The sequence below is a fragment of the Fusarium fujikuroi genome, chromosome FFUJ_chr04 (assembly GCF_900079805.1).
Source record: "Fusarium fujikuroi IMI 58289 draft genome, chromosome FFUJ_chr04".
In the NCBI taxonomy this organism is placed as follows: Eukaryota; Fungi; Ascomycota; class Sordariomycetes; order Hypocreales; family Nectriaceae; genus Fusarium; species Fusarium fujikuroi.
Genome location: NC_036625.1, coordinates 1,896,220 through 1,912,503, shown reverse-complemented (window position 1 = coordinate 1,912,503; position 16,284 = coordinate 1,896,220). Strand labels below are relative to the sequence as shown.

The following is a 16,284-nucleotide window of genomic DNA, read 5'->3' as shown; positions in this document are numbered from 1 at the left end:
AGGGTTAATCAGAGCAAGATTGAATAAGTAAGGCTTGTTACGTCCATTCAGAGAAAGGAGCACATGTCTCAAAGAAGGAAGATAGCCTTCAACCACAGGCTTTTACGTCTTCTTGTCGTCCGCCTCTACTAACACAGCATCCACATTATGCAATGAAGGTTTTCATCTTTCAGCACTATTAAGCAGAAATAAGGGTTGAGTTTTGTTGTCTAGAGACAGAACCTTTTAAACTGTGGTTGCCTTAATACTCTCTCATCAAGAGCGATCTGTTCGAATGTGAAGATGAATCTCCCCCCTGCTCATGCATCAAGCCACAGAATCCTTCGAAGTCTAGATGGATCAAAGCACTCGTCCGTCCAGCCATGCCAAAGAATTCACATCAGCGCCAGCGCCAGCGCCTGTCCAGCCCCGTTCGTTCAGCACACACACACACACACACACACACACACACACCCGCTGGCCGGTTCCAATATGTACATATTTGCCGGTAGATGGAATAAGCAATCGTTCCAGGCCTATATTCAACAACCTCTGGTCGAATCTCGAGCTTTTGGTGACATGCTCACCACCCTTCAGACGGGTGGGTGCCTTGCCGCCAAAAGTTCAACGGTTGCTTGGAGTCCTACGCACAATAAATAGTTCCCAGGCCCGCCGACCCGCTCGGACGTATCAGCAACTATCGATTGATGGAATGGCAGAGACAGGCATTGGCTATAGCACGGATACAGACAGAAGACGGTCGAGTCCTCAGACGATCACATTACATTACATGACATGACCTTGATGCCGACGTCATCTCTCATGTTATTTAGTGCCAAGACTGGTCCTGGTCTCGGTAGTGTCTTGTCTCGACCTTCTAGTCTGGAGCAGCGCAGTCTCGACTATTCCAAAGCCATGCCATGTCAAAGTATAACAGGGTCTGGGTGACAGGGGATAGAAATTGGATAGTTACATATGTACTGTAGTTACTCTACATCTCTACTCTTCAAGGCAAGAGGAATATTTACCTCCACGTTATCATTTAGACTAGGTAGGTCATCAACCCTCAAGCACAGGCGCAAGCACAAGCTCAAGTGCATACCTAGGTCTGCTATTAATGGGGGTTGCACAAGATTCAGATACATCCACTATCGAGCAACACAAACACCGGCTCTATGCCGCATTTCAGTGCACAACCCAGACGGTCCAGGCCAAAGCCATAGCTCAACGGCACCCAATTCTGCGGTGCAACGGCTGACGGATGCTACATCATGGCGCTATAGGCAAAAAGTCCCTTCTGAACAAAGCCCGCCGAGGGAATTCGTGTGCCCAAACTCCCTCCAACCCCACCATTCGAAACGGTCCAGAACTCAATCGATCTGCACCTCCCTGTGCCACACCTACGCAACCTTGCAAACGTTAACTTGTTGTAATAAGGACGTGCTGTGCTGTGCTGGGTATTTATATCTGTCATCTGTTCTCTGCTGCTCGAAACACTTTTGGTCAATAGTTTCCGACATTTCCGTGCTTCCCCATTCATTTATTAATTCATTCTTTCATTCTTTCATCCATCTACTCCAGGGCCAACTTGACTTTTATTATATATATATATATATATATGTCACAATGCTACTCCCTCTCTATCCAATGCTACCTATATCCCACCGATTAAACTAACAATCTAGACATCTATACTCAAACTCAAACTCTCCAGCAGAAACAAATGTCGAATATGATTACGGCCTGAATCGATACGTCAGTCAGGTGGTGTACGAAGCTTCACTGGACGGACCATTATGCCGTGCCCTCCTCAGGTCCATGAAATGGATCTCAGCAATTCAGCGCCTTGGGACCACCAATAAAGCAAAAATGTTGCATGCTGGGCCAGGGCTCGCACCCAAATAACAATGATATTATTGCAGGTATCAAAACTTGTTCATCAGACGTTCCAAACACTCCCGAAACAAATCCGCGAACGCGCCGTTTCTGCCAATGCCAGGGACAACTACCTGCCTGCCTGCTGTATCTCTGCTACATGTCTTTGTTCGTCAAGGGATCCGGACCCGATGCGTCTCCCCGATCATAAATGCGAAATATACGACGACAAAATCCTTCTTCCATGACGGCCAACACCAAGAAGCCACCAGTCTTGAAATACCCATACTGTCTCGCTCCGAACGCCATACTCCTCATGATGTAGCGTCACGCGTACATCAGGCACATATTACTATATCAGTGGCTCAAACGTAGGTCCGCTGGCGCTTTTCTGGTGGGCTCTGGCCATCCATTCGCCCTTGGCTGGTTTGTGAGATGTTTGTTGGGAAACTAGCTCGGCTCGCGCTGGTAGGCGTCAGACCGTACTGGCTTGCGCCATTTACCATGCCATAGCCTTGGTCCATCCCTGCGGTCATGGGGGACTGTTGCGGCATCTGTCCCGGGGACCAAGTGGCGCCAGTCGCCGGCGGCGTAGGCGTTGTCTCGAACTTGAAATTTGTTCCGCCGGGAGTGTTCAAGTTGCTCGGCGGGTTCATGTAACCTGCGCCACCAACTACATAACCTGAGCCTGATTCTTGTTGAGTCGAGGGGTCATAACCCTTAAGGAGATAGCTCAAGTGATTTTCGACAATCTTCTGCATTCCGCTCTTGGTGAATGGCTTAGCCAGAACTCCGTTCATGCCTGGACATGCAAAATTAGTTCCCATGTCCGTTCGCGACTCATGCTTCGGCTAGCGCTTACCGTGTTCAAAATAGCAGTGGACCTCGTCAGATCGAATATTCGACGTCATAGCAACAATGGGAATGGCAGGGCAGTCTTGCCGGATATACATGGTAGTCGAGACACCATCCAGCTTGGGCATTATGATGTCCATGAAGATCATGTCGAAATGATCACGGGCAACACTAGTGATACGGCTATATGCGTCTGCTCCATTTTGCTAATCAATGGTCAGTTAGGCGGCCCGAGAGGCTTGTTGGGAAAATCACGTACAGCATGCTCGACTTCACAGCCCATCGACTTGAGAAACTTGATACCAATCTTAGCACAAGTCGGATCATCTTCAACAAGGAAAATCCTGGGTTTTCGTGACGCCCAAGTGAGGGCCGAATTGGTCGACGAGTTCGAGTTTGCATGTGTTTGGATGTTGATGGGCTGGGGAGCGGGAACCTCCTGCATGGCGTTGGCGCTGGACTCATTCGGCATCGCATAAGGAATCTTATGGATGTGATCCGAGTGGAAAGGATCGATGCCGACGGTTTGACCCACCGGGTACACGGGGTAGCGGTTGATGTCGTTCATTGGATCATGCATCATAGGCATTGAGGCTTGTGGGATGACAACTGCGGAGTCTGCCGGAGATCCATATACGCCCTGAAGACGTTCCAGCTCTCGGTCGGCAATTTGATCAGGTGTCACGCTAGACAGAAGCTCACGAGCCCGTCGCAGTTCTGGTGCAGAATCGTCACTACCATCAAGAGGAGATGTTCCGACGTTGAGGTGCATGCCCTGTTGATGGCGGTTCCCCGAAGGTGAGAGGAAATTAAGCATTTCGTGCTGTGATTGCTTTTGCGCATTGAGCATTTTTTGCAGAGTCAGAACCTCGTTCACAAGAAGTCGGTTGGTCTGAGACACTTCGGTGAAGAGCTCCTGGAGCTGTTGCACTTGCTGCTGGGTAGCTGTCAGTTGTTCAGTCATGACACTGATGTGATGACTGGTTGTGAAGTCCTCTGTAGCTTGTGTCCTCCTGGGTGCTGGGGCTTTTCGACGAATGTTATCGAGATCATCCTTGCTACCGACCCTGAAATTGGGATGCTTGAACTCAAGAGTCTAGCTTTTTGGTTATTATTGGCTTCAACATCTAACGGTCAGGTAAACTCACATTGGCACCATTGGCCGCAGATCCACTGTCATTTGTTTGTCGCACTTTATGAAAATCGTACTTGTTCAATTGTCTGACAAAACTGGCCATATTGCTGTGCTTAAAGTGCTTAGGCAAGATTGAACGTGTAAATTTTTCGTTCTAGCGCTGTTAGTATTTGATGATGGTAGTCAATTTCAGCTCAAGCCTACCTCAACAACAACGAACGTGTCGCCATCTTTTCCCCATCTTGCAACGTCTTGATGCGCTGGATCTTCGAGCATCCTTGAATCTGTTAGCATTGCATGCACAGGCAGCTACAAGTAGCCATACCGATAAAGCTTGCGAACCTGTCAGAGGTGTCAGTTGTGATGTAATCAGCCACTGTCGTCTTGTCGACTTACAAATTCGCTGGCATTGCTGCCACCAACCCCGGGGGTCGAGGTTCCGTCACCAGACATATTATGCGTTTATGTAAGGAGTGCCTTTGCTACTCTATGCTTTGCTTCGAGATGGTTTCGCCGCCGGTCTGCTATTTAGAACAATACGGATTGTTCAAGAGTCGATTCGACGGGTAACGGATGGAAGAGGCGTTTAACCGGGCCGAGTCGCCGTTGATCGTTGTCGAACCTTAGGTAACAATAAGTCAAAAAAGAACGGTTCCGGTTCTTTTGAACAGAGGATGGATGGTTTTTGATGCGCCGAGTTGAGATGATAACGAATGGCGTCAGGACTAATTGCAGACTCGAGAACTGGACGCGTTGATGTTCAGTCGTCACCAGCAAGTCCAGGGGCTAGAAAGCTTTGCGGGCTAGAGTGCTCCAGATTGAATAAAAGGGTCTTCGCAGGGAGATCGAGGGCGACGATGCGATAGATGAGGGCCGTCGCAATTGCAGGACCAAGGGGCTGAAAATGGAGGGAATGAAGAACGGGGAACGGGGACAGGGCCTGAGTTGTATCTCAAGACAGACAAAGTTGGGAGGCCGTGTGAGCGGGAGTGGGCACAGGCGTGGGTGGAACGGAATAGCCTGAGCCTGCTTTTGTCTCTGAACTCGAGTGGCTTGGCTTTGGCGGGGGGTCGTAGGGACTTACCTCTTAGCCAGGAGATATGGATATTTTCAGGTACTCAATACCTAGCACAACTTGCTTAACACGCTCTGTTCCGAGAGCAGATGGCACTTCCCACTTGGGCTGGGGCAGGGGGATCTGTGCTTTTGCTGTTGATGCTGATGTCGCTACTGATGCTTTGAGCAAGGCAAGGCGAAAGACAAAAGCTTGAGCCGGAGTGGGCTTTTCCAGCCAAGGTTGGTTTAGCCTCAACCAAGATCGCGGTGGGAATGAAGCGCTATTGCACGAACAAGTCTGGCGGCCGTCCCTGTGGGGTGTCCCCTTGTGTCCATCCAAAGCTTTTTGGTCCTTCACAGTACTCCATGACCCTTGGTTGGCTGCCCGGTTGTACTGGAGATCGTCCCCAAATTCGACTGTGTGGAGGTGATCATGGCGCACCGTGGCCACTATGTGACCAAAGCTTCGTTTGGAAGATCGCTAGCTGGTGAAGAAGTGAGAGAGAAAAAACCACCCAGCTGTTCAGATATCCATTCTACTACTGTCCTGGCTTCGCCGCCATGTTGATCGTTCTCACGCCATGCGTACGGAAGACAGGGCATCCACTACAAACACGAAGCCGGTCACGACGAGACATTCGCTGCAAGAATGACGGGTCCGTCAGATTTGTGTTCCTCCTTCTTTAGCCCCATTGTTTCCTTCACTCCTGGCTTGATTATGTCAGGAAGGCTGTTGGAGCTGTCCCGTGTCTTGGTTCCATTTGTAAAGCCATGCGGTGTTGCGCCATGCAGGGAGGTGGATGCACGTAGTGTTACTAAAGACTTGGGCAGCCGACAACAGAGGTAAAGAATGCTTTACTTGATGTAGCAATCGACACCTGGCCAGCTTTGTGTCCAGGTGTTTGCGCTATCGTGTCAGCTTAAACTTCCAACGTGACCAATCAACTCGGAGTTTAACTAGATGAGAAAGTCGCCGTAAAGCGTTTCTGGTGTTGAGTCCTGGGGCCACGTTCCTGGCTGCATTTGTGGCCTGCTGTGGAATGCTGGGAATTTCTCTCACTCGATCAACGGAAGACACATGTCGTGCTTGTAGCCATGACTCGGGATTGGAGACCCAGCAGTCTGGAAATATGGCTACTGTCTAAATCATGTAGCCACAACCATAGTTCTCTCTGATGCAGCAACCTTGATTGACATCAAATGGCTATAATCATAGTTTGGATAGTCTCAAGTATACGTCCGCCTATTTTCATGCTCCAGATAGAGGCATATCGTTGTTAGGTAGGCTCGGCGGTTCCCTGGTCAAGCCAAACGCCAGCGTTCTTAACTCAACAGTAGTGAGACTCCCAGTTGTCAGGGATGAATAATTAAGGGACTGTCTTGAGACTGGGTTGTCCTTGAGGTGAATGAAAACACGACTGGTGTTTCCATACAGATTTAATGTGAGGGCCGGCCACGTTTTCTTATACCATGTAGGCTGTGTTGACTAAGGACCCAGTATTGGGCGCTGGCGCCCTGTGAAAAGATCTGCAAGAGAATCACGATGCAGCAAGATCGGGGCATCGACACAGCGCCAGGGATTAAATGCTGAGAAACCTGAAATCCTTGCATTGAAACACCATTCTCAATCAACAGCCTAACTTTTGATCTTTGAAGAAAGCTGAAAAGACATGAGGGAAGCGTTCCGGGGCAATAGCTTAGGAGAGTGAGGAATCAGTCCGCCAATGACCACTTGCTGTAGGCGTTTCGGTTATCGTCGAACCAGAATCATAGAAGGTCAGCCAAGAACTGAGACGACACACTCAGCCTCAGCCAATGCTTCAACTGGCCGCAGCATATCAGGTCTTAGTGGTGTCCTTGCCCGGAATGGTCATCTTTCCTCGCATGGCGTGGTACGGATTTAGCTGTAATAAGGGAGATCAGCGCAGCTGAATAGAGACCAAGCAATGTTGAGTAACATTGAAAGTGGAAGCCAGAACTCGATCTAGCAATACTAGACCAGGGTATAAAAATGTTTCTTTTTAGCCTGTTCTGTTTCGCGTCTATTCCTTTTATAGGATATCGAACACTGTCCTTTACTGTATATACTGTTCGGGCGCTTTGTGGTCGTCGGGTAGAGGGTGCTGGAGAAGCGACTGCCGCATCTTATTGAACGTAAAGATAGACTCTTGATCCCCCAAGATACTCTGTTGGGAAGCAATGGTTTGTTCAAATGTGAAGGTCAAGATAGAAACAAGCGAGAAGTCCATGATCGGTCGAGACCGTGGCCGTTGGCAAAGAACGAGGGCGAGAACGAAGCGGGTAGCTGCCTCCATTGCAACTGTATGAGCGGATGCGGGCACACTGTGCACGAACCGCAGATATGGAAATCGCAATCTGTTCTCCCCTACCTAGAACTAATCTGGCGACCACGGCTGAGAATTCCTTAAAAGGGCAAAGAAGAAGGGAGGGTCCAGCGCTCGTACTTTAGAAATCATTCTTTTATTAGTTCTTTTGAATTATTAGGGCCTATTTGCGGGGTTGTTTAATAACAGGGGGAGAGGACCCTGAATTCCTGAGATTTGCTTTACATTGATATACTGGAAACCCTCAGATGGAAGACTTTTATTGACCTGTCCTTGGTCTAAAACCATCATCTTCAGTCTGTATCCATGAATGGCAACAGGGCAACATCTAACAGTACATTTGGCAAGATCATCATACCTTACTACCTAGTACCTACCTACTACCCTACCAGGGTGAGGTAGGTCGAGGGCATCTACAAAGCTTGACCACCGCAAACTACCTACTTGACTTGCAACTGTCTAAACTGAGAGACATCTGCATCAAATGCTACGACCGAGACATACTTAGGACCCAAGACATCTAAAAGACACTTGCGGATGCCTTAGTGGGTGTACTGAACGCGAACAACATTTGACAGCCGCACTAATCCACATCTCCCGGTCGGCGAGATTTCGTTACATGGTACGTAGTCTCGTCGCTGAGGGTGATGGAAAGTATGGCTATCATATGTCAAGTTGTGATCTCTCGTTGTCTCGGACATTTCCCTCGTTCGTCGAGGAACCGAACCCAACAAGGGACAACTCTACATACAGTTGATGCTTGGGCAATTCCAGCTGCCGGAAGCCCCATCCACCCTCTAATTTAGGAGGTATGATTTGTTGTTTTCCCTGCTCAAGAGGGAAGATGCTCAAAAGGAAATCAAACGACCCGAAAGTTGTCGGACCGTCGGCGAAGCCGCATAGATGAATGTTGCCTCTCTAGTTTAGTCCCCGATCGGGCGCTACCACCTCCCGGAACCGAAGCGACACCAAGTCTTGTCATTCGGTGAGTCCTGCCTGTTCCTGAGCATGTGCCTGTCGTTTATGTGCCACCAGGCTCGTGCTTGGACGGGCTTCATTGAGAGACGCCATTATCGAACCAGTTTTCGAGTGTCAGCTGTCTGTCAAAAGTCAAACCCCCCTCCAAAACCAATAGCTCCTTGTTAAGCGAAACTTAGACGCTCAAGCGTCTGCGCTTGCCAAGAAACAAACAAAGCGGAATCACGACTACTGGGTGCTTTCAGGATTTTACTGGCACGCGTATTACAGTCAAGGCTCCTGATATAGCGAGCTGATGTGTTATGCCTGGCATGTGTAGCAAAGTGAAGTCAGGAATGTCCACCTAAGTCTATCGGGACTCATCGCTCGGCGCCGGGTATTATTATTTCCACTACAGGTCGTTGAAGATCAACAGGCGTTTGGCAGTGTGGGGTGTTGGAGAGCTTGAATGATTACCTCAGCAGACCAGCTTGACCTTTTCACCGAGGTGAGAGCCCCTACACCGAGGTGAGGTGGGGAGTTAAGTTCCGTCGATTGAGTCACTGGAAATTTGACCTAACCCCACGGTTTGCGTGCGCTTCAACGTAAAACTTCACAATATTCGCCCCAATATCTTTCGGACGCAACGCTCTGACCCCGACAAATAATCATGTCGCACAAGGGCAATAGTGGCAAGGGCAAGAAATCCTCAAAATCAGGGGCCGAGAGCAAAAGCGAGGATGTTCTCCAGGCGGTTGTAGGTGACATGGCGGGGTATCTTTTTCTTCAAGACCAGCGCAAGCTCACAGCGTATTCTTCAGGTCCTCGCCGACTCCTTTCAAGACAGATTCAAGCCTTTTACCACCGAGAAGCCAAGAGTATGCCTTCTTATTCGCCTCGGCCGTGTGCTCATGCTAATGGGCTTATTCGCAGTGTCTTCTCCCTCTCGCGAACACTCCCCTCATCGAGTATACCCTTGAATTTCTAGCCATGAACGGTGTCAACGAAGTCTACATTTACTGTGGTGCTCATACCGACCAGGTCGAAGACTACATCAGCCGGTCTCGGTGGTCAGCAGCCGCGCGCACATCCCCCTTTTCAGTTCTACAATTTGTCCGAGTCTCCGATGCACGATCAGCCGGCGATGTCCTACGCGATATGGACAAGAGGTCTCTTGTCGATGGCGATTTTATCCTCGTGCATGGCGACCTCGTGTCCAACATAATGCTCGATGGCGCTTTGGCGGCGCACCGAAAACGGAGGCAAGACAGCGCAGCCAACATCATGACAATGGTGTTGCGCAGTGGTGGAGAGGATGATCACCGAACAAAGACAAATGGAATCACGCCCATTTTTGTGGTCGACACAAAGACTCAACGATGTCTTCACTACGATGAGATGAACCCCTTGGTAAGCGATCGATACATGTCATTAGATCCAGCTGTCGTGGATGAGCTATCAACCGAATTCGAGATTCGATCCGACCTCATCGATGCTCAGATCGATATTTGTACACCCGAGGTACTTGCGCTTTGGTCGGAAAGCTTCGACTACGAGCTTCCCAGGAGAAACTTCCTTCACGGCGTGCTCAAGGATTGGGAGCTGAATGGCAAGATGATCTATACCGAGATTTGTGAGGAAGGTTACGCAGCCCGAGCAAGCAATCTACAGCAGTACGACGCCATCAGTCGTGACATTCTAGGCCGATGGACTTATCCCTTCATTCCAGAGTGCAATATTGTTCCTAAGCAGGCTTACCAGCGTCACAGACCTGCGGTTGTAGTCGAGCACGGTGCATTCTATGCTAATACGTCCGAAGTCCAGAACTCGGTCATCGGACGTGACAGCATGATTGGCCCAGGAAGTAAAATCTCCAACAGCATAATTGGGCGAGACTGCAAGATCGGTAACAATGTCATATTGAAGGACTGTTACATCTGGGACGACACCACAGTCGGGGACGACGCGAGAATATACCGATCTATCGTGGCAGATTCGGCCACTATTGGAGAGAACTCAACTATAGCAGAAGGCAGCCTCATTTCCTTTGGTGTCAACATTGGCAAGAGCATAAGACTACCTAAAGATACTGTCATTTCATGTGTCGATTCCGAGGGCAATCCCTTAACGCCGGATTCCGAGCTACTTGGCTCTGGTACCAATGCCGCAGCATTCAAGGACCCTGAGGATGATGAGGTTGACGAGAGAGACCCCTGCCAGCTTCAGAAGAGTCTCATGTACAACCTTTCCCAGTTCAACATCTCCACCTCATCGGTGTCGACACTGTCTTCCGAAATCTCTGAAGAAATTCCGGATGAGAATTCCCTGCACGTCGACACCACCGACCCCTCCCGCCGCACGTCCTTCGCCTCCGACGATGCTGGCGACAAACTCTCATTCCATAGCGAGGCCGTACACGGTCTGGTCGACGCTCTTCGTGCCGAGTCCGGTGATTTCGATTCGGCCAAGCTTGAGTTCATGGGCTTGCGTCTCTCTAACGATGCCTCGGACGCTATGATGCGCCGAGCCGTGGCCACCGCATTTGCCCGTCGCGCAGTCGAGCTTATGACCCCTGAGCACGGCAATCTCGAACCCAGCAAGGCTGCTGAACAAGCACTAAGGGCTCGCAAAGGTGCAACAAAGTTCATCAATGAGGTCGGAATTGGCGGCGATGATGATAATGAGGCCGAGCAAGTCGAGTTTATCATCGCGCTCCAGAAGGCTCTCACGCGCTCCCAAGGACCCGAGCAGCCCCGTGTTGGCACTCTCCTCGCCGCAATGCTACAGCAGCTGTATGCGCTCGATATCCTTGAGGAGGAGGGTATTCTGAGTTGGTGGGGGAATGACCGTGCCGTTGAAGATGAGACCATGGCATTGCTGAAGGAAAAGTGCCGCGTGTTGGTGGAGTGGCTGGAGAACGCCGAGGAGGAGGACGACAGCGATGAGGAATAGATGGTTTTGCGTCCTTCTATCTGTAAGTGTCACGGAGTACAAAATAAACAAAGGGACATGGTTTCTTATAAACATAGTATAACACAAGACACCTTGCTACCTGTTTATATGTTTTCAGTCAGAGTCTATACTGTCGCCAGTAATCGTAAGAACTGGGTGTGTCATGTTTACACATCGCCTTCATCCAGACTTGTTACTTAGGTTTGCCTATACCTATGTTTGGAGCTTTTTGCTGTTTGCCTTGCTACCTAATATCTATACAGCCTATCTAGGCAGTAAGGACAAACTGATGATGCCCATAGAGGCCATCATCTTCGAGGCTATTATAGATAGTCCTCCAACTCCTAGACTACACTTAATTCTATCAAGCCTTCCCTTTTCGTCTAACAAGATTCTGGTATGAACGTCCCTATCCTACCTTACTGCTGACTTAGGCATGTGCATCTAAGATCAGAAATTGCATGGGCTGTCTGGGCACACTTCTTGAGTAACCGTATACATACAGTTCATCAAAGTCTCCAGTGATATGAGATACCTTGGTTAAAATTAGTAACCATAATATGGAGCGTTATGATACCTTCCCCTTCCCCGAGGAGTGTCATGGAATAACCTCAACCTTGACTTAATTGCCATATTATAACTGATTTATAAGATAGTCCACCGGCTTAGTCTTTGCTCAACCGTAAGCTAAATGGAACTGACCTCAATTTGGAGTTTTCTCCGGCTCAACAAGCCCTGCACCAACGTAGCGCTACAGTTGTGGCATCTTTGATACGCAGGATTTCTACATAATCAATACATGTATCTGGGTGGTGGTGGATGCTTGCGTACCCTATATCGCCTAGTCCAAATTCTCCAGTTGTCACAACCGATTGATTAAAGGTTTTGTTTTGTTTTGTTTGCCCGTGATATCTACCCGGTACGGAGAAGTCCTACAAGTACCTATGTTATGTTCTTAGGTTCCTTATCCAACGTTCCCTGTTCATTCCGTTTGGTCAGTGATGGAGAGCAGATGTATACCTTATGATGTGGAGGGCCACACGTATCTACCCCTGTTATGCTTTGCTTATCCTTGCTTTCAAAGCCACTATTCTCTAGAAACGCTGTTCAGAAGATGAGGAACATTCTGACCTTGACCTGGAATGCAATCCATTGTGACCTAGATGATGCGGATTACCAGCGCAGCCACGAGACGACTTGTAGCTGTAATGTGAGAGGGACATGATAGCAAAAGCACACGAGTCATATCCCAGTAAATGACACGACACGATTCAGTTATTCAGCGCAAGTCATTCCTTTTGATAGCAGAATGGCGGTGATCATGACTCGACAAAGGACGCGTCAACATCATCGACATTTGCATGCAACTATCACCAAACTCACCACCACCACCGTCCCCAACAACCCTTGGAGTTCAAATACCCATGTGCATATCCAACCGAGATCGTCGCTGTTGGGATGAAAAGAGCATTTCCAAAAATAGAGAGTAAATGGGTTTCTTATTTTGGGCATCTTGGCCTGTCTCTCACCAGCAACGCGCCATTGAGATTGCCGGAGCGGACGTACTGTCCAAGCAACGATCAGCTCCCTTCACCATCAAGACTTTACGGTCACGACGGAAGACACCAATTCAGGTACAGGAAGCGTGGAGAAGGGGGGCAGGAATCTCCAAAAAACCCTTCAAGGAGGGCAGATGCGCATGGGTAGGACGTGCGATGATGTAGTGATCAACCTGATCGTGTCCCCGTTAGGTATGGCAGTTCCAGTCAAAGTTTTAAGCCCTGTGATACGGAAGGCTTCTGGAAGAGGACCCTGATTCATCATCCTTGGAAAAAACAAAACGAAGTTTTCTCACAAGTTGAAGTTGAGGTCCTAAAGATAACACTCGCTTGCAACACGAGCTGGTAGCCGAGTGCGGAAAGATGACGATATTGATGATACATTCGAACTGCCGGTGATGAGATTGAACACGCTTGAAAGTACCCAGTACAGTGGCCCTCAGCAAGGGAGAGGGGTGTGGTGGTGGCTTGACTGTAGTGTAGTGTAGTGTACGGCATCAGCCGCTTAATGATAGGCATGCTCAGTTGATGGAGATCGTAGTTGAGGGAGCACCACGACGAAGAGCGCCAGCTTGCCTGGTAATGTGAAAGTATTCGAATGAATCGATTTTACCCGAACTACGCTCCAAGAAGCCAGTGTTTGATGCGCAAAACCATTGTTCAAGAAAGCCCTAGACAGGAAAGTATCTTGAACAGTTGGGCCTCCTGAAATGCACCCTCCCCTGAAAACCGAATCGTCAAGATCTGGCTCCGATCCCACAAAGCAAAGCGAATAAAGTTGCGGTTATTCAAAGTAGGGGTTCGCCGATGCTGGAGGCTGACCACAGGGTCGCATCGACCCCAGTGTACGGAAACAGGGTACTGTATATATAACAGGTGGATTAAGGTAGGGCTCGTTCCCAAATTGGGTGTTACCGGTGGAAGCTCACCCTAGTAAACCAACAGAAATCGTTTTGATTACTCCGTACCATTCGCACTTTCGTGTGACAAGGCTCAAGATAATAATCATGCCGCAGGTATGGGTCCAGTATTCGCGGCTATACATATGCAGTTCTGATAATCAGGACCCTGATCATATGGATGCTAGGCAGTACTGTTTTCCATCTGATTTCTCACAGGTGTTAGTAAACTTCCATCAATGGAGTGCTAAAAATGTTCGATCGGGGAACAACGGGACGATCATGAGGGAGTTCGATCGAACGTCCGACCGAGTGGTATAAAATTGAATTGTTTAGGTAGTGGGGAGACCAGCAAAATCTTCCGATGACGTCAACGCCTCTAAAGAGCTTGCTGTTCGTGATGCTTAAGTTCCCTCAGTCATTGTGCGGGGGCATCATCAGTGGACTCGAAAGATGATACCTAGCGTCCCAGTCTGACTGGCGAAAGAGGGTGCCACGTTGACAACTCTAACCTGTTCTGTCCCATGTTTGGACCGTGAGTAGTATTTTACCAAGTCCCTTGCCATTACTACTCCATGTCTTGCTCTTTAGAGGCTTCGATAACGGTTTCAGCCTCGTGGGCTGACTGACGTGGAAGGATCTTGGACAGCAACAATGACATCATGGCCATGGCTGTTGCATTGTGGCTGGGCCCATCCATCTCTTGTGACGGACGGACAAAACCCTAGTCCCCCTGTAGGGCGAAATGGGACAAGTTTGGCGACATCTCCGCTCTGATGAACGCTAATGTTCCGGAAGTCAATCAGGCGTCTCGTCTCACTCCAAGGTCCTGAATGCCCTTGCACGGAAACCGGTATCAAGTTCCAGCTTCTTTTCTTCAGCTTCGGCATTACATTCATTCATTGTACGGCACTTCCAGGCAACTTGGTGTGCGGTACCGGTATTGGATCAAATGCATCTCTCGTACACTGCCCACTTGAAGGGCCTGCAAGATATCACGAGCCAGCTTTCATTTTTGGGGTTGACATCTGAGAAAGATGACATCTGAATTGATCGATATGAACGGCTCTTTGTTAATCTGCCCAAGCGTGTGGTGAACTAACACATAACATCTCAAAAAAGGGTTAGCCGAGCACGAAAAGGCATTGTAAGCCATGACAAACAATACAGTACACTATCCTCAAAAGGTGGTCGAACCTGGAATTTGAAGAGATTGTTCGTCAATCAACAACCCCCCAGAAGAGATTGATCTGTGAGGAAGGGTGTGAGGGGAAGGAAACGATACATGGGGTACGCAACTCGCCCGAAAATTGTGTGGTGTTCACACCAAGATACCTGCCGCATGGTAGCTGTCCGTTACGACCTAACTACCAGCCACACGCTCATGGCCACAGGGCAACGAGGGCCTTGTCAGGGCTAGAAGGAGCGTCAATCTCCAGTCGATTCGGACTGAGAATATTGTATAAGCCCTAACGTCTTGATATTGGATATCTTGACGGTATCGCCCAAAATTTGAAATGTAAACGGCGAGGACATAGAGCAGAGAGATTGTCCTTTGGCGATTACATTGACGTAACCAACAAGTACGCCCGATACCATATCCTTCGATTCTGCTAGTGAACGTTGTGATCCGGGCAAGATCTTGCCGGACGTGACCCATAAACAGTTTGCCGAGATTAAGCCCAGATGAAGGGCTGCACCGTTGTCATTGATGACTGTAAAAAGGCATAGACTGGGGAGTTGGATGCAAAGCTGGCTCGATGCATATTTCCGTTCTCAAGCCCAGTAGTGGCATGGTCCTGCATCTTTGGCTGCACACCCAAGTCGGAACATGCAATTGTTGGATGGACTTGACTGGGATTAGGATGTGTTCCGAGATGGCACCAGATGGGACTTGACAGGGCAACCCTGGTAAAGGTAAAGCACCAACGGCGTTTATTAATGAACTAGACATAATTTCAATGAGACCAGATCAAACGCTCTCAACCTGGAATAGGGGAGCTCCAAACAAGCAGAATCAAAGGGAGAGCTATAGTCGTATGCTTTACTAGTTATCCAATTGACTGGACCACCAGCTTGACTCTGCTGAAGGTACTGGGTATCTAGTAGAAAGATTTGATGAGACTGTTTCGGAAGCGTTAGAAAACAAAGAGTTAGAAGCTTGGACACTCCGTACCTAGGTACTTACTTCAAGTTTAAACCGACCACAGCTTGTCAAATCGATCGAATATATAGCCATTGGATGTTATTTATGCTTGGCAACATAGAAGAAACCGGCATTTTGATAGTGGCATAAGCCATAGCCAGGTAGGAGTTCGGTCTTGGGATATTGTGGTCCTCCAAGATCGCTTGCCTACCTATGCCTGCCAAGGGTCAGCTGTTCGAACGGTTGGTGCGTGTAAGCTAGAATTGCCAGCTAGTTATGCACCCCGGGACAAGCAAGACAAGGTATGGCCACGAAACAAATATATGAGATTAATACTTGTAGATTAAACGGCAATAGCTATACCAGACAACTTATTGTGGCAGGACGTGTAGTATAGTAGCCTAAGGGAACAAGGAGCCTGATCTTGCTAGAACATAGTATTTGTTCCAGCCATGCATGTCGGAGCCAGTTGCAGGATTCCGTATAGTTCTTATCCGTATGTGCCCCCATGATTCTTGCTCATTTA

The 16,284-nt window shown here is 48.8% G+C and overlaps 2 protein-coding genes; one reads left to right on the top strand and one right to left on the bottom strand.

The window, feature by feature from the left end:
• Positions 1–2,219: 2,219 nt before the first annotated feature.
• On the bottom strand, positions 2,220–4,297 carry FFUJ_13598 (SKN7-like protein; the record flags this gene model as incomplete). XM_023576301.1 has 7 exons in its annotated part: positions 2,220–2,656; positions 2,717–2,915; positions 2,969–3,805; positions 3,858–3,998; positions 4,049–4,121; positions 4,170–4,186; positions 4,241–4,297. 7 exons carry the CDS (start codon positions 4,295–4,297, stop codon positions 2,220–2,222), a joined length of 1,761 nt encoding a protein of 586 aa, XP_023429471.1.
• Positions 4,298–8,872: 4,575 nt separating this feature from the next.
• On the top strand, positions 8,873–11,154 carry FFUJ_13597 (related to GCD6-translation initiation factor eIF2b epsilon, 81 kDa subunit; the record flags this gene model as incomplete). XM_023576300.1 has 3 exons in its annotated part: positions 8,873–8,959; positions 9,024–9,080; positions 9,136–11,154. 3 exons carry the CDS (start codon positions 8,873–8,875, stop codon positions 11,152–11,154), a joined length of 2,163 nt encoding a protein of 720 aa, XP_023429470.1.
• Positions 11,155–16,284: the final 5,130 nt, after the last annotated feature.